The sequence below is a fragment of the Psammomys obesus genome, unplaced genomic scaffold (genome assembly GCF_907164565.1).
Source record: "Psammomys obesus unplaced genomic scaffold, mPsaObe1.curated_primary_1811, whole genome shotgun sequence".
Classification (NCBI taxonomy): domain Eukaryota; kingdom Metazoa; phylum Chordata; class Mammalia; order Rodentia; family Muridae; genus Psammomys; species Psammomys obesus.
In genome coordinates, this window is record NW_026594184.1 from 5277584 (window position 1) to 5296217 (window position 18634).

The 18634-nt window shown below is 40.5% G+C and overlaps 1 protein-coding gene across 4 annotated transcripts in view; it reads right to left on the bottom strand.

Annotated features, from left to right (window-relative positions):
- Positions 1 to 10363: 10363 nt before the first annotated feature.
- Mospd1 (motile sperm domain containing 1) overlaps positions 10364 to 18634 on the bottom strand; it is a 30728-nt gene continuing 22457 nt past the window's right edge. For 3 of the 4 annotated variants that reach the window (XM_055618042.1, XM_055618043.1, XM_055618044.1), the window contains 2 exons: positions 13712 to 13873; positions 10364 to 11798 (listed from right to left, as the gene is read on the bottom strand). In XM_055618042.1, coding sequence (XP_055474017.1) covers positions 11767 to 11798; positions 13712 to 13873 — 194 coding nt within the window. In that variant the 3' untranslated portion in view covers positions 10364 to 11766. The remainder of the gene's footprint in view (positions 11799 to 13711; positions 13874 to 18634) is intronic. The other variant, XM_055618045.1, reaches the window with a different exon arrangement.

Here is an 18634-nt window from a genome sequence, read left to right on the forward strand (position 1 = left end):
GGATTTCACATAGCTCTGACAATTTATCAGGCCACTTTGCAAGGCCGACTGAGGAAAGCCAGGCAAGACAATGAGTCAGTGTTAGACAGGACCATACCTTGACCAGGAATGCTTCTTATGAGTGTGTCTGGTCTGTGATGAAGGCTAAATCTCGGTGCCTCAGAAATTGAGCCCCTTTATTTGTCCCTCTTTCCAGTGTGGCCACACTGAATCAATCTTGCTCTGCTTTTCAACGTTACTTATTCCTTGAATTGGCATGTTGGGGAGGGGTGGCTAAGCCTAGTTTGCTGGGGTTAGCAGTACCTACACTTTTACCCTAAAAGCTCCCTTTACAAGGCTGCCATTCTAGAGTCATTGATGGGTTTCACACAAATGTTAAGGGCAAGGACGCTCCTTTTGTCCATCCATTCTATGATTAGCAAAACTCTCACCTTTATTTAGTTTAATGGTGACAAACGCCTTCTCCCATGCCAATGTCCCCATCTCATGGAGTCTTGTTGTAGCTAGAGTTTAGAGGGGACAAAAACCTGGGATCTGGCAGCTTCCTTACCATCCTCCTCACTCCTCCCCCCAAACTAGATACAGCCAACCATCCATAATATGCCAACTAAAGAGATGAGACATGGTGAAAAGTTGAGAAATTATATTTATTCAGGGTTGGCTGGAAAGAGGAACAGATGAAGGAGTCTAGTTATTACCAAACCTATCTTTAGGGGGGAAAGTAGGAGCTTTCAGTTGGAGGAGAGAATGAAGTGGGATAGGGGATGTGTGGAAATGAGCAGTTCTGATCAAGATGAAGCCTGGTTGATCGTTGTCTCAGGTCTGGTGTTCAAAACTCCGATTGCAGGCTTGGCTTGAGGGCAGCAATCTGGCCCTTCTACTCTAGTTTGTGGTCGCATCATCAGAAAAAAATTGTCCCTCACTGGACAGGGGTCTGTTTCTGTAAGATTTTGTTTTTTCCAGAATCCAAGGTGGCTGAAGGTCTAGCACAATGGACCTCTGTGACTTTAGCCTGAGTAAAGGTGACAGACACAATGCAGGCAGGCAGAGATGTCAAGCTTTTAACCTGTATTTGGTTCCCATTGAGGCTCTCTAAGGAGTGAATATTATTTGTTTGTTTGAAACTGAGTTTCACGTAGACCAGGTTGACCTGGAACTTACTATGTAGCTAATGATGACCTTGAACTGTTGATTCTCCTGCTTCTATCTCCCAAGCGCTGGAATGATGTGTGAACCACTATAGTGGGTTTCAGAGTTGGTGTCTGTTATCTCAAACAAGTGTCTCCTTCTTCTGTTCCTTTCACCTAGTGGAAAGGTTTGAGGCTCAGGAAGCCTGGAAGGCTCACCGGAAATTCCAGAATTTTCTTAACGGCACGTAAAATAATATGGCCTCTAGCAACTGGAGTTTTTCAGAATGACTGACTGTGGTACCTGAGGTGACTTAATCCTCACATGGTCTGTGCGCATATTGGCCACCTGATAGACACCTACAAAACTCACCCTCTGAGATGATCTAAGTGGATCAGCAACTTGAGAGGACTTGTGTGAGTAGGGAAGCTCCACAGGATACTCTGTGACCCATTGAATTGAAAACAGGAAAGGACTTCAAGTCATGCAAAGATCAGAAAGAGAAAGCCAAAGGGAAGCCCTGGCTAGTCCATGGTAGGGATTAATTGGGATCCATTACCTGTGCTCTCCCAGACTGGCTTTTTGTTTTTTGTTTGTTGTTTTGCTTTCATTTTTGTTTTAACGTCTTTGTATTGAAGCCTAATTTACCTTTCTCATCACAAAGAACTTCAGGCTCTGCTTATCTTAACAGTAGTGACTACAGACAGGCAGGCTCAGAATCTCTAAGATGTGGTGTCCTGGGCTGAAGAGATGGCTCAGTGGTTAAGAGCACCAGCTGCTCTTTCAAAGGATTTGCATTAAATGTCCAGTACCCACATGGTGGCACACAGTATACCTCTAGTTCCAATGTGTCTGACTCCATCTTTTGGCATCTCCTGGTGTTCCATGCATATGCACAGGCAGACATAGTTGCAGGTGAAGCATCCATGCACATAATAACTTTTAAAAATTAAAAAAAAAAAGTGGCGCCCTTTATAAGGATTGACAGCACCCTCCACAGCCAGGACCAAAGCTAATATCTGCCTCAGAGGAGACTTTCAGTCCTGGCAATCAGGCCCAGTTTACTACTCTCAAGTATGAATTCCCTTGCCTTCGAGAACAATGCTCACTTCCTACATCTTCAGCTGCTTTGGTTTCTTTGGAAATCCTTGTGTATGTGGCCCTTCCTGTGCTGTTATTGTCTCCAGTTTATGAGAGTGGTAAGCATGTTGGTATTGTCTTTGTTCCTCACTTGCTGTGAGACTCTCTTGTGGAGGGCAAGCAGTGTGAATGCTTAGAGCCTTGTTTTCCTTCTCTCCAAATATGAACAGACAAAAACTACTCTTCTGCTCTTACAAACATAGTCATTGCAGTCCAGAGGGAACTTACAACGACAGTAGAAAGGTTTTAGAGATTTATTTTCTTTTAAAGTGTGTGTGTGTGTGAGAGAGAGAGAGAGAGCTGTGTGCACACGTGCGCTCTCTCACTAAAGATGCCTGACAAAGCCAGATGAAGGCATTGAATCCCCTGCAGCTGGAGTGACAGGCCCAATGTTAAGGCCGGGAGACAACCAGATCATGTACCAAGAACAGTAAGTACTTTTTTTTTTTTTTAGTCCATGTTTGGCTTCTTGAATTTTTAAATCTTTATTGAGACAAAGTATCATTGTGTGATGCTGACTGGCTTGGAATTTAATTTGTAGATCAGCCTGGCTTTGAACTTACGGAGATCCAATTTGCCTCTCCTTCAGGATTGCTGGGATTGTAACATGGTTTAGTCATTACGCCCTGCCTCATCTTTTATTTGCTTATTTTAAAATTACTACTTACTTATTTTTATCTGTAGAAGTGAGGTAGCCATTCCACTGGACCTGAGATGGTCACATGCACACAAGTCATGCTGGCTCGTTATTCTTGTTGTTTTCAGCAGACACCTCCTGTTTTGCTCAGTTAAGCCTCCTGTTTTGTTTGGTTAAGTTTCCTGTTTTGCTTGGATATGTTTACTTGGAAACCTATATAAGTGGTTTACTCTGTAATAAAGATGGCGCCTTGATCAGAGCACTGTCTTGGTGTCACTTCTTCGTGTTCTCTGTCTGTTTTAATTCCCAGACCCTTGTGCAGGCTATTGGTGGTCGCAGGCGACTACATAGAAGTGTTTTTTTTTTTTTCTGCATATATATCTATACCATGTGCATGCCTGGTGTCCATAAAGGCCCAAAGAGGGTACTGGATCCCCTGATAGAAGGTTGTAGGCCTCCATGGGTGGGAACACAGCTCCAAGAAAAATTAAGTAATGTTTAACTACTGAGCCATCTCTCCAGTATGAAAAATATAGTGTGAATGTAATTCTTACAAGCACCTCTGGCCTGAGTGAGGTCTGCGGGTTACAGGCACTCTAGGATAGCTCTGAATGTGGCCCAACACAATTTAGATGACAATGTCATACAATAAAGAGCTGACAGTATTTTATTTTTCTCTGCGACAAAGTCTCATTCTAGTCCAAGTCCACCTGGAATTCAGTATGTAAACAAGTCTGACTTCAAAGTAAGGATGCTTTTCTGCCTAAACCTCCCAAGTGCTTCTGGGAATATCAGTTTGCACCACCACACTTACGAAGTCTTCTGTATTTTACCTTAAGGGGTTCTTTGTTGTTGATTTGGTTTCATTTTTTGGTGTTGTTTTTCCTCTTCTGTTGACTTAATTTTTAGTATTGTTCATTATATTTTGAAGTACAAGGAAAAGGCCATAGGATGTTAATAAATCAATTAAAACATGCCATCAAATTATCCAAATAGCTGTTTGAATGGCAAAAAAAAAAAAAATCCATTAAGAATGTAATTTTGGGTCAGCCAGATGGCTCAGCAAGTACTTGCTGCCAAGCCTGACAATAAGTTCTATGCCTAGGACCCACACAGTGAAAGGAGACAGTGGGTTCCTGCACATTGGCTTCTAAGCTCAATACCCATGCCCACCCAGGCATGTGTATGTGTGCATGGATGTGCTCACATGCACATACGAAGTAAATATAATTCAAAAACAGAATTTAATCTTGTGCTGGGGAGATAGAGGGTAGAATGCATAACCAGCATTCACACAGGACTGGGTTCGATCCCCAGCAATGCGTAAACCAAATGGGGTGGCTCATGCCTACACCTCAGCATTAGAGAGGTAGAGGCAGGGAGATAAGGACTTCCAGATCATTTTGTTTGTTTGTTTTGTTTTGTTGGAAACAGAGTTTCTCTGTGTAGCTCTGATTGTCCTGGAATTGAAGCTGGCCTCAAATTCACCGAGATCCACCTGCCTCTGCCTCCTGGAGTGCTGGGATTAAAGGCATGTGCCACTACTGCCTGGCTTCAGGTCATTTTTAATACATATCAAGTTAAAGGCCAGCTTAGAACACATGAGACCCTGCCTCAAACAAACTAACCAAAATTCTCTCTCTCTTTTGTAAGGAAGCCTAAGCAAGGCATGGTGATCCATGCTTGTAATCCCAGCACTCGAGAGGCAGGAGAGTTATCTGTGAGTTTGAGCTGCATAGTGAGACTCGGACGTCTCAAACAAAGTACGACGGCAGTTTTCCAACCTTCAATTATGTCCAGGTTATTTGATGGTAAAAGTCAGTCAGAACTCCAGTGGTGGCCTTATCACCAATCCAGTTGTCAGGGTTCATCATCACCCAACCCTGTGGGATCGAAGGAGTGTGCACAAGAGTGTGTGAGTGTATGCATGCTGTGTGTGTGTGTGTGTGTGTGTGTGCGCGCGCACATGTATGCTAGTGAGGGCCGGCTTCTGTACTGGATCCCTGGGGCTTTTCAGTAAGAACATCATCAGAATCTTGCTACAAACTAATTAATCATCACATCAGCTCATTGCCAAACCAAGTGGCCATGCTGATGCACTAACGCAGGTCTCCTGAGTCATTAGGGCATTGAAAGAGAAGGAAATGGCCTAATCTCCTCCTAGGATTAGAGGATAGAAGTTCCTGAGTCCTAATGAGTTCCTGATAACCTGGAAGTGTGCTCCTGACAGTACTTTTTCTACTTTTTCCACTCATATTCCTCAATTAAAAAAAAAAAAGCTGCCCAGAAACAAAAGGGCCCATTGTCTTGGCCAGCCAGTTCCAAGCCTTTCAAGACCCCTTCTCGCTGTAAGCAAATTTCAGCTGGTTGGGAACAACGGTCATCCAATCACCTGCCCTTCCTGTCTGTATGATGTCAAATTGGACTGACAGTGGGTTTTTTTTTTTTTTTTCATTTACTGATTATTTGGATCTATAGAAAATCTTCTCTCTTCTTCTTGGAGAGTGTATAGTACTTTGCAGTTTGATTTATGTTTGGTTGACAGTCACTGGTCAGAGGAAATAACTTTGACAATTGTTGCATTTTTTCCCCTGGCCACTGAAGTATTTGGCTGTCTACAGGATACCGTAGTAAGTGGATGACTGTGCAAAGGCTTTTCTGTGGAGCAAGTGATTGCTAGCACAAGAGTCAATGGCTTAGTTTCCTGCTGTTGTAGCTAGGAGGGACTGGCTGTTGCATGGGGGTCTCTTTACACAGAGCTGCCACTGTATCTAACTCTTCAGCTGGGAGATAACCACTGTACATCATACACTACATGGGTAAGGTAGACAGATCGATGTCCGTTAGCTGTGGGATCCTAGAAAAGCCAACATCTCAATGCTAGAACTGCATTTTAGAATGGCTGCGAGAGTCTTAGAAGGCTATGCAGCGTCTACACTGTGACAGGCAGACAGTGATTCCCAACTTTTACCACATGTCCAAATCCCTTGGGGGATCTTGGTGAGATTCTGACCCTGAATGAGGCAGTTTAGAGTGAAGGCTTGAGGTCTCCATTGCTAAGTTCCTTAGACGATATATTCTCTACTGGGATCGTACATGGAGTAGCGGGAGTCTTCTTGTTTCCTCGCTTGCTTGCTTGCTTGCTTTGAGTTAGGGTCTCTTGTAGTCCAGGCTGGTCCTGAACTTGGTATGTGGGAGGATGATCTTGATCTCCCAACCTCCTGCCTCCATTTTCTAGGTTCTCAACACTAACAAGGTACTTGATATTTTTTAAAAGAGCCTAAAACAGTTAATGCTTAATACTAATAACCACAAAATATTTTGAACTCTCATTTTGTTTATTTTTCCAGACAAGGTCTGTGTATCCTTGGTGACTAGGAACTTACTATATAGGTTGGGTTCACCTTACATTTGCTTTAATCCTCCTTTCTTTGACTCTCTATTAAAAGTATTTTATGTATAATTGTTTTGCTGGCCTGACTGCCAATGCATGCAGTACCCATGGAGGCCAGAAGAGGACACTGGATTCTCCCAGAATCGAAGTCACAGATGACTGTTGGCCATTGTTCAGGTGCTAAGAATGAACTCAGGTAATCTGGAAAAGCCGCCAGTGCTGTTAATGGCTAAACCATCTCTCTGGCTCCTTGGTGCCTTTGCCTCTCAGGTCCTGGGATGATAGTTGTGGGGCACAAGGTTAAATCACTCATTTAAAAAGCACCAAGAAGAGACATAAGATCACTTGAGCCCAGAGCTCCAAGACTGGCTTAAAAACATCGTGAGAATCCCCATCTCAAACAATTTTTTTTTTTTTTCAAAACAAGTGTTTTGTTGTTTGGATTGAATTTTTGAAACATAGTGGGCCTTTAATTGACTCTATAGTCAAAGATGTCTGTGAACTCTTAAGCTCTCGATTTTCTAGCTTCCACCCATGAAATACTGGTTGTTTACAGGTGTGTGTTGCTGTGCCTGGCTTAAAAAAATACATTCTTTCAAAAAACAGCTTTTGCAGCTGGGGGCAATGGCGCATACCTGTAATTCCAGCACTCAGGGAAGCAGAAACAGGCAGATTGCTGTCATGTCAAGGCCAGCCTGGTTTACAAAGAGAGTTCAGGACAGCCAAGGCTTCGCATAGAAACCTATCTTGAAAAAATAAAAAACAAAACAAAAACCCAGCTCTTGTTTCAATATCTAAATAAATTAATTTCTAACTTTCACTCCCAAGACTTAAAATTGAAAGTAATTTATTGTGGGGTTTCATTTGTGTGTGTGTGTGTGAATGTGTGTGTGTCTATGTGTGTCTGTGTGTATGTCTGTGTGAGTCTCTGTGTTTGTATTTACTGCACCCATTTTGCCATTTATGTTTCATGTCAAGATTTAGCAGTTTCCTCAACATTGGCACCATTTACACTGTGTTTATTCAAGACAGAATTATATTGTTTTTCTCTACCTTGATAAACTAAAATCCGCCCACCCCAAGAAATCATTTATTCTCACTTTATTGAAACAAGCCTGTCTACTGTCTATCTTGATCACACCTTGAATCCCCGCCACCTCATGTGTTCATTAAATCAGTGACTCACAAAGCAATTACCCAGCTAATTAGAAAATGCATTTAGTGAGCTGGACATTCCCCACAGCTGCCTCCCTTCCGGTGGGCAACTTTTATTAGGCACTGAAGCTGTCATAACTCAGGGTAGGTGTCTATTTAATGTGTTGAAAAATCTTTTGACTAACCCAGCAATCAGCAAATCATACAAAAACTAAGTGAACAAAATGAGAGAAACAGCCAGACTTAGTTATCTTGGTCCTATAAAGCCTCTTAGACTAGCGTTGTGGCACATTCCATCTTTCTCTCCTTGTGACTGACTTAACTTGCCTTTGATGTAGTAACTGGAAAAGGTTCATGTTCCGTAGCGGAGTCTACTTCAGTACTCTGTTTAGTACATAATCCAGGAGGCCAATGTTCTGCTCTGGCGTGTTGTTTATCACTTCCAGATGAACAACTATCTATCGCTCTTTCCGCCAGAAGCTGCTACAGTCTTTCCACTTACTTAATGGCTTCCTTAAACAAAAATATCTAGAACTTGTTCCCAGAATTCCTCTAGAAATCCCAAAGTTTGTATGCTGACCTTGCACAGTCCCTCTGGAAGTGAACTCGGACGACAGGATTATGCTGGCCCTTACGATTTTAAATGTGGCAGACACACCTGCATCGTCAGATAATTACAACCATTGCCCTGTCTCTTGTTGCAAGTTTCCTGTTTGGTAGCTCCTTTCAGGATGAATCATACTTGTTTTCCCAGTGACAGCTTTGCTTCTTCATTGAACTTTGTAATACGTATGGCCCCTTATCTAGTTGGGCCTTTTTCTAGCCCATATTCACCTCTTTTAAGTCACTCCTAGTGAGGATTTTTTCAGTTAACTGGAATACACCATGCATCACTTGTAACGCATCACATTACCTTGTGGTGCTCAGCCTGGCCCTTCTCTTCTCTGTATAGTAAGCAGATTTCCCCCAAACAGGACTATCTCAAACTCTCAGTCCTCTGAACACTCACAATTCCTAATTTTATGCAAAAGAACACTAAAAGTGTATTTTTATTTGTAAAGTACTTTTTTTGTGTAGGAATTTTTTTGTCTGCAGGTCTGTCTGTGCACCACATGAATATGGTATACACAGAGCCCAAGAGAGGACACTGGATTTCTTGGAACTAGAGCTACAGGTTGCGAGCTGCCACGTTTGGGAAAGCTGTAGTGATCCTAACCCCTGAGCCATCTTGCTAGCCTCTGAAGTACATTCAAACTACTGAAAGGAATCATTTGGGGAGGATTATGGACAAGGACAGCGAGGTGTGCTATTTTCCCTGTATACCTTGTAAAGGTGTCTAATGTGTTTCCTTGTTCATTCTGAACCCAGATCTCATGTAGCTCAGGCTATCCTGGAACTTCTGATATTCTGGACTCAGACTTGCAATTGCTAGGGTTATACACACACAGTATTATGCCTAGCTATATAAAAGGTTAAAAATGAATCAAACCAGGGGCTGGAGAGATGACTCACAGGTTAAGAGCAATGTTTGCTTCCTGAGTTCAAGTTCCAGCAACCATATAGTGACTCATAAACATTTATGAGATTTGGTGCCCTCTTCTGGTGTGCAAGCATACATGTAGCTAGAACACATAGTAAGTAAATAAATCTTAATATATATATATTAAAAAAGAATTAAACCAGGTGTAGGAGTATGGGTTTATTTTTTTTTTAATTTTTATTTCTTTCTGAGAGAGGGTTTCTCTGTGTAGCCTTTGCTGTCCTGGAAGTCTCTTTGTAGACCAGGCTGGCCTCGAACTCACAGAAATCTGCCTGCTTCTACCTCCTGAGTGCTGGGATTAAAGGAGTGTGCTACCATGCCCAGATTTGGAATACCCGTTTATAACCCCAGCACTTGGGAGGTAGGAGGCAGGGCAATCAGTTTAGGGCATCTTCAGCTACATACCCTTTCAAGGCCAGCCTGAACTGTACAAGGGGGCTCCATCTGAAAAAGGGGCAAAGGAAAAGGGTAAGGAAGAGAGGGAGGGAAAAACAAGTGAGGTAAAAATGAACGAAGGGTATAATAGTTCACACCTAATCCCAGAATTTAGGAGACTGAGGCAGGAAGATTGCTGTTTGAGGACAGTATGTGGTAGAGTGAGGGCATGTCTTAAAAACAAGCAAAGAAAACAAAGAAGCATAAGGGGCTGGAAAGATGGCTCAGGGGTTAAGAATACTACTGCTCTTCCAAGGGAACAGAGTTCAGCTTCCAGCATTTGTATTGAGTGGCTCACAACTCCCTATAACTCCAGCTCTAGAAGACCCAACCTTCTCTTCTAAGGGTACCCATACTCATGCATTTCTGTCTTTTGTCTGTCTGCTTCTCTCTCTCTTACACACACACACACATTAAAAATAAAAATAAAATGGCTGCTCTTTCAGAGGACACAGGTTCAATTCCCAGCACCCACATAGCAGCTCACAACCATCTGTAACTCCAATTCCAGGGGAATATGGTACACTCTTAGGAATATCTGAGTATCAAGCACACATGTGTATGTATGTATGTGTGTGTGTATATATATATATGTATGTATGTATACATTCAGCTGATACATATAAAACTGAAACACATAACATTCTTTTAAAAGAAAATCAACTGTCTTGGAATGTCATCAAACTCAAGATAATTCTAACTCATTTATTTCAGTTTTTTTTTTCTTTTTGTGTGGTACCGGTAATTAAACCCAGGGCCTTAAACATTTTAAACTCTACCACTGAGCTACAACACCAGCTATTTCACAGTTATTATTTTCCATATTTAACTCATAGGAATATAAGCCAACTTGAAGAAAAAAGACAGATAATACTTTGATGTTCCTCAGAGGTACACACACACACCTCAAGAAATGAACAGAGAGAGCCTCAAAAACATGTTTTCTTTTTTTTTATGAGTTCAAAGTCGATTACATTTATGTGCTTTTCAGTCATTATACAATGTACAGACATGATCCACTGAATGATTTATGCTCCACAAATGGTTAAACAATGATTTCCTATGAAATACTAGACAAAAAGCTTCTAGAAGCAGAGTACTGTTTCCTGCAAAAAAAAAAAAATCAACTTCAGGCATACATTTGTGTTTACATATAGTCCTCGAGAATGCTACATTAGCAGTGCGTAAAGTTTATTCCATAAAAAGAGCTGAAAGAGAAATAGATTTTCAAGAGACTCGATGCATTGTGCTTTCAGATAAAAATCCTAAGATGTAAAAGATCAGTTGCTGTGATAACACAACTGTTAAAACACACAGATGTTAGACACCAGAAAACGCTATCAAGAAATGGAAGTAGTTGTGCTTAGGGGGCCTTTTTGGTAAATTTGTTTTAATAAATAAAAACTTAAAAATTGTCCCAGTGACTGATACAAAATAGACATAGGTATCTAGAGCTTTCTCTACTTGGCTTAGAGTTTGAAGGTGAAAAAAAAAAAATAATGTCCTCAAAAACAGTCCTCTGACATTCCTAATCAGGGCAAATCACACTCAGGCAAGCCAGGGACTTGGGAGAAAACCAACAAGTGATTATTCCCTTAATGACATTAAGGATTAACAGGAGGTAAAGCCAGGACGAACCAATTAATTAAAAAAAAAAAAAAACAAAAAACAAAAAAAACCACCTACCTTCCTTTAGAACTCTCAGGCCAAACAGAGAAGCCAGTCTACTTCTGTGAGGGGCCTGGTGTAGGAACCACTACCTGGTCTGTAGTTCCCACAGTCATTTAAATATATCTTGTCCTCTGTGAAGGGTATAGGTTAAGCATGATCCCTCAGTAAGGACCTTATGTTATCTCAACCCCCTCACACACTGACTTTAGAAACACTGCAACAACTCCTTGCAAGAGAGAAGGAAATCTATGATTTACATATTAATGTTGATACTTGGGTCTAGGCAATCAATGTCATTTCAATTTCAAGCTGGTCAGTTGCTCATGTAAGGTCTTAAACTTTGAAGGACCTTATCCAAGTGAGTTAGAAAAAAAAGATGAAAAATAACATTTAATTAAAGTCATTTGCACAATAGGTATAGATTTTAAAAGAATGTCTTCAAATAATTTTCTAGGTATCACTCAGAAGTATCTTTGTTGTCTGTAACATAAAGTGCTAAAGTCCTTCAAATAAAATTATAGACCAATTGAAAATATATTATATATTTGCAGATATTTGAAATCATTCAATAATTTGTGGTGTGTTAATGGAGTGAAATAGAGATAAAAGGCAGTCCACATTCATATTTAAGATAAATTTACTTCAGAAGTTAGATTTAATCCTTGCTCATGTTCTAAGTATAGCCATTGTGATAAGACCTGAAAGGAAAAAAAATGGAGGACAGTTAGAGAAATGCACTTTATAAAATCTATCATTCAATAAACAATTGCTTGGAGCTCAGCAAGCAAATAAAATATAGCGCCACAGGCAGGCACTCTACCAAGAACTCAAAGTCAATTTGAATTTAGTTGATATTATACAGAAGAAATCTAATTTTTAACCATAGGCAGTCTCTGGATAGATTTAATGAAATCACTTATGTCTGGTCATAGTTAATTTCACCATCAAACATACCTACTTTATCCAGTCACATCAGCTGTAATAACAGCAGGCATGTCATTTAAAAGTGTCTGTAAAACTAAAGAGACTTCAACAGCCTCTTTTTATCAGGGCCCTAAGGCCACAAAAACTGAGCAGTATAGTGTTCCCACTTTCCTTGAAAGATTCCACATATAAAACAGTAACTGTTCAATAATATAAGAACATGCTCCATCCTCTTTTTTTATTTTGTCTGTTTGTTGTTTGTTTGTTTTGAGACAAGATCTCTTTACATAGCCCTGGCTCTCACTATGCAGACCAGGCTGGTCTCAAACTCACAGAGATCTACCTGATTCTGCCTCCCAAGTGCTGGGATTAAAGATGTGTGACACCACACTGGCTTGTATGCTCAGTCTTAATGAATGTTGGGGAGTAATTTAAAAAAAAAAAAGAGCACTGTGATGGAAGATGATTGCTTAGGACTGAAGCTGAGGTAAATCTCAGTAGACAGAAAGGAAAGATGCTGAGCAAAAGCAAATATTTCAAGAAAGGGCATGGCATGATCAAGACTCTAGAAGGAGGCCCAGAATTCCAGATGAGACTTTCTAGAATCAATGAGTAGTTCAGCAGGCTCTCATCAAGGATTTACAAAGCAGAATAGCTAGAAATCAGCTCAGTGAGGTCTGTAAGACAGCACTATTGTAAATGCCACGCTAGGGAGTTACACTTTATTCCATGGAGTTTGGGGAGCAAATGGGTATCTTTAGAGTAGGGAGACATCGTGAAACTGAAACAGAAGGGAAATCAGCATCATGACAGTATGATGGGTGGCTTGAGGGGTAAGGTCAAAGGGGAAGAGACAGGGAGAGTAGAAGCTCAAGGAAAGAATAGAAATGGGCAATTTAGAAATTAAAAAACAGCCAAAAATGAATAAAGTGTAATTAATAAAAGTTTAAAAAAAACAAAAAAAATGAAAAATAAAATAAAGAAAAAAAATATACATTTATATTTTAAAGAATATACATTTATATTAAAAAAAAAAACAGCCAAGCATGATAGTACATGCCTGTAATTCCACTATCAGGGAGGCCGTAACAGGAGGACCCCTGTGAATTTGAGGATAGACTGGGATATATAGTAAGCTCCAGAATAGCATGGACTAGAGTGACAGAATAAATTTAAAAAATAAGCCATACATACATTATATATACAAACAAATACAAGTTAAAAAAGGAAAGCCTACTGTGGTGGTATATGGTTGTTATACCAGTACTGAGGAGGTAAGTAAAGTAAGGTCAGGAGGTCAAGGGAATTCTCTGCTATACAGAGTTCAAGGAAATCCTGGGCTACATGAAAGCTTGGCAAAAAAAAAAAAAAAAAAAAAAAAAAAAGCAGAACAGAAGAGCACTTCAGGAAACACTGAACACAAAAACAAGAAAGAATTGGCATCAAAGTAGAGGTGGAAGAAAACATTAGTAAAAGCCTTTTTTTGTTGCAAGACAGTATCAGTATTTCCTATAGTGCAAACTGTTTTCAGATTCACTCTGTAGCCAGATAACCTCAAACTTCTAATCCTCCTCCCGCCACTTCCGGATTACATTTCTAGGCATAACTGTATTTTATACATATTTTATACCATTGGAAACTAGTCAATCCCTACGCATAAGTCCCAAAGCGTCTTTAAAGCCCTTACCTAAGATATAAGCAGCCACTAATTTTTGATTCACACTTAAGTGGAGGTAGAGAGGCACCAGCGATTCCATATCCCCCAGGGTAGGCAGCATGAGGGCAGCAATACATACCACTCCCAGGAAGACAGTTAGCAAACTAGGTCCTGAAGAGACCGCTCTGTTTTCTGTTTGGAAAAAAAAGGTGAAAATCCCTGAGCTTGCTTCTAAAACCAATGTGTAAGACGAAAATTCTTTCACAAGTGGTAGCCACCAGGCACCAGTGTTTTGCATGGGTGTTTTGGCTATATCTTCACCATCGCTCTAATCCCATGGAGGCTTACATTTTGCTTGTCTCTGGAAATCTGTAATTTAACCCTCCCTCCTTATCCACTGGCTTCCTCAAATGGCAATGGGCACTAGTGAAAGAACAGTGACTACCAAATCCCCAACCCTGTGGCTGTAATCTACAGTAGTAAATAGTCTTTCGGGTGTGTATCATAAATACCTGTATGATTTCCTTTCTCTGTTTGGTCTCTCTGTGTATCCCTGGCTGTCCTGGAACTCTCTATGTAGACCAGGCTGGCCTCAAATACACAGAAATCCACCTGCCTCTGCCTCCCCAGTGTTGGGATTACAAGTATGTACCACCACACCCAGCATGGTTTTCAATCGCATGCACAGCTACCTCACTAGTACAAACACAAAGCAGAAAGCCTCCAGATAGTTCTAAAAGAGTGTGCTAGAAATGAATGAACACTCAACATCTTCTTCCTGTATACCAGAGGATTACCTGGTCATGTCAGCAAGTCCTGACTGAAAATGGCTCAACTTGACACTGGTGTGAATTGCACTGCAGGTATTCACACCAGACCTTACCAAAACTACATCCCACATTGGGAATTTTGATTGTTTTCAGGATTACTGACATGGTATGATAGTTGGGATAGCGGACTTCAGCAGGGAGCTACCCCACTCAGGTGGCACAGTGATCACAAAAGGAAAACACCAACATCCTGAAGTGGACTGTACATCCAATGCTTTCTCCACAGATAACATGCTCAGTTTATAATGGAACAATTGGGACATATCGGGGATTTAAAATGGTCAAATTCATTGAATCAGAGAGAATTGTGGCTTTCTAGGACTTGGGAGAAGAGTGAAATGCGGTTGCAATTCAGTTCACACAAATATCAGTCATCTGAGATTTATATGTCTAAAGACACACTCTATTACACAGGACCTATATTTAACAACACTGTATCAGTGGTGTCCATGGTGGCACTCACTTCTAGTTCTAGCACATGGGAGGTAGAGGCAGGTAGATCTCTGTGAGTTTGAGGCCAGAGTGGTCTACATAGCAAGTTTCAGGACAGCCAAGACTGCCTAGTAAGGCCCTATCTCAAACAACAACAACCAAACCAATTCTATTTCATACACACAAAAATTAGTTGAAAAGTTGATGTAGTGGTATAAAGCCTATCAACCCAGAACTCAGAAGGCTGAGGTCAGAGGATCACAAGTTCAAGGCCAGCCTGTGATAGGCAGCAGACTCAGTATCATCATGACTATTTAAAAAAAAAAAAAAGACAAAACACGGTAGTTCACATGTGTAATCCCATCTATTCCAGAGGAAATGGTGGCACAAGACTGTGATCCCATCTACTTCAGAAGTTGAGGCGGGAGGATTGAAATTATGAAGCCAGCTTAGACAATTTAGTGAGGCCCAGTCTCAAAATAAATATAATGCTAGAGATGGCTCACTGGGGAATGTGCATGCTGCACAAGCATGAGGACCTGAATTTGGTCCCAGCACCCATGAAAACTCACCAATACCAAATACACACGAAACAACGTGTTGTCAAGCCTTTTGTGTCACAGTGCTGGGTATGTATCTAAGGTCTATCTCCATCTTTTAAAGAAATCCAGTGCAATGGCTAATCTTGGTTGTCAATTTGACTACACCTGGAAATAACCAAAACCCAAGCAGCTAGGCACACTGTGGGTTAATTTTCTTGAGTGCATTATTTGAGGTGGGAGCCCCACCTTAAATTCCAGACCATTGAGGTCAGAAGACCCACCCTACATCTGGGCCATACTTTTTAGTGGCAGCCCACATAAAAGGACATGGAAGAAGGAGGCTTGTACTTTCTGTCTGCTTGTCCTCACTATCATTAGCAAGCTCATGTATCCTGACCCACTCCTTTGCTGCCATCAAAATCTACTTGTTCAAAACTCCAAATTGGACCGTAAACTGGCAAGTCTCTAGAACATCCCTGGGACTCCAGCACTGGACTGCAATAGCTGACTCATCCTGCTTCATAGAATGAAAAACTACTGGATCCTTGACCTTTACACTAGTGATTGTTGGACTATTCAGACCACAGCAAGCCACCCTAATTAATTCATATATATCCTATCATATTATATATAAATAAAAATACACTATAATATATAACAGATTACACACAGAGAGAGAGAGCTCTGTTACTTAGGGAACCTTGGCTAATCACTCAGTAGCAGTGTTTTTCTACTATGCACCTTTCCCCACTAATCTTCCTTTCATTAAAAGGAATAGCCAAGAGCAACACAATTTGTGTTTTATTAATGAAATAATGCTGTTCATTCCATTATTAAGTGGAACTTTTCTAAATTATTAATACCTTAGCTGTTGTGAAATTTAATTGAACTTCACCAAAGCCAAATAAGTAAAACAAAGTTGAATTTCCTAGTAATGACTGCTTGGGATGAAACAAGAGCATGAATAATGTTAAAATCCATCTTGTTTTAGTTTAAAGGGAAAATAACTTTGTATTTATATTTGTTGCAAGACTGATTTTAAGGGAAATATGACAAGTACACCATTCACTGCAAATTAAAATAAAGATAATTCCAAAGAGCTGGGTGTTGGTGGCACACACTTGTAATCCAAGCAATTGGGAAACAGGCAGAAAGATTGCTTATAGTTCAAGGCCAGGCTATGTGAGTTTGAAGGTAGTGGTACACAGCTGTAATTGTACTGGGGAGATAAAGGAGAGGGAAAATCAGGAGTAACTTGGGTTTACAGAGTCAAACTCTGTCTCAAAGAAATAAAATAGCAAAGACTAGAAGAAAACAAATGTCCTCTATCATCTCTTCCTACAGAGAGCACTATTGACAATTTTCAGATTTCATAAATGTCCACATAAACATGTAAAATAGGGGCTGGAAAGACGGCTCCATGGAAAAGGTGCTTGCTGTATCAAGTATGAGAACGTAGACTAGGAATCCCCAGAACCTTACACTGAGCTGAACACGGAAAATTTATCTGTAATTCCAACAGCAAGGTGGGAAGGGGAGACCTGATGAACAAAGCCATGACCAAGATATACAGCCTTGAACAAGGTAGAGTGAAACTTAGACTGACCTCTACACATGCTGTGTCACATACACACTCGCATGCCCACAAAAGAACTCCCTCCACATCTTACACATGCAAAGAGAAAAATGCAGGTAAATTTTCCGTAAATCGAATGTTATCCAACTGCTGCTCCCATTTACTAAAGTACTTTCAGCGTTTTCAAAGATTATCATTGTTATTTTATGTATTTGAATGTCTGGTTTGGATGTACGTCTGTGCACCACATGTGTATCTGGTGCCATGGAGGCCCGAAGAGGGTGTCAGATCTCCTGAAACTGGAGCTAGAGACAGTTGTGAGCCACCATGTGGGGGCTGGGCATCCAACTGGGATTCTCTGTAAGAGCAGGAAGCACTCTTAACCACTAAGCCATCTCTCCAGCCCACTATTTGAAGCTTTTCCCACTCAGCATAGAAACTTCATCCTAACAGATCCTTGTAAATGCCTGCATGACAGATGTCCCATCCCATTAGTAGTCATAATCTAATCAATTCCCAACTGGTGGTCTTTTGTGTCATTTTCAGGGTTTTTTTTATTATTACATACAATAATAAAGAACATAATTTTCTAAAGCCAGAAGGCTCAGACAAAAAAGGGTATGACAAAGCCTCTGCAGTTTATTATTGATATTGGTAATTAAGACAAATCTACCAATATTCAGTCTTATAAAAATGTCTTTAATAGCCCAGGCTAGTATTTTATGAAAGTATATTTTACGTATTTATCTTAATTTTACAGTTTATTTCTGTTACATAAAAAGATTAAAACTATTTTTATATGCAGGCAATACATAATATTAGGCAACTTGTTAGGTGTATGAAACCATAGGTGGTTATTTTTTCTTTTTAAGTTTGTTACTGCTGTGTGGTTTGGGGGCAGGTTCTCATGTGGCTTGAGTTCCCTATATAACAGAGGATGACTGTCAGCAAGATGGCTGGGTGAGTAGAACAGGTTCTTGCTGTTCTCGCCTGATCACCTGAGTTGCATCCCTAGGATTTCCATGGTAGAAGGAGCAAGGCTATTGCCACAGGTTGTCCCCTGACCTCCACACACATCTCAGCACATGAGATCAACCCCCTTCCAGTTAAAAAAATGTAATTTTTTAAAAAATATATAAAAATGATAGGGCATTGCTTTGTTTCCCCTAGCTGGCATGTAACTCTCTGGAGCTCGGGCTAGGTGTGGGCTTGTAGTATTTCTGCTATGCATGCCTTCCAAGACATAAGCACATGTCTCCATGCCTGGCCTGCTTATGTTTTTTATACATTAAACTTACAGAATTTCTTATTTTGCTTACTTCTATGTTTTTAGCACAGTGTAGCCCTATGTAGTCAAGGCTTATCTTAAACTTAACATCCTCCTGGGCTAGGATTATAGGTGTGTACTCCTACATGTAGCTCTCAATAAAATTTAAAATCCAAACGTTTCATGATGTACCCATCAACCACTTTCCAGCTAACAGTGAGTCATGCTGCACTGTTTTACTTATAGTAATATGCTTATGTTGAAATCTTTACATTAGTAGCACGAAGAAAATAATGACATTTAAAA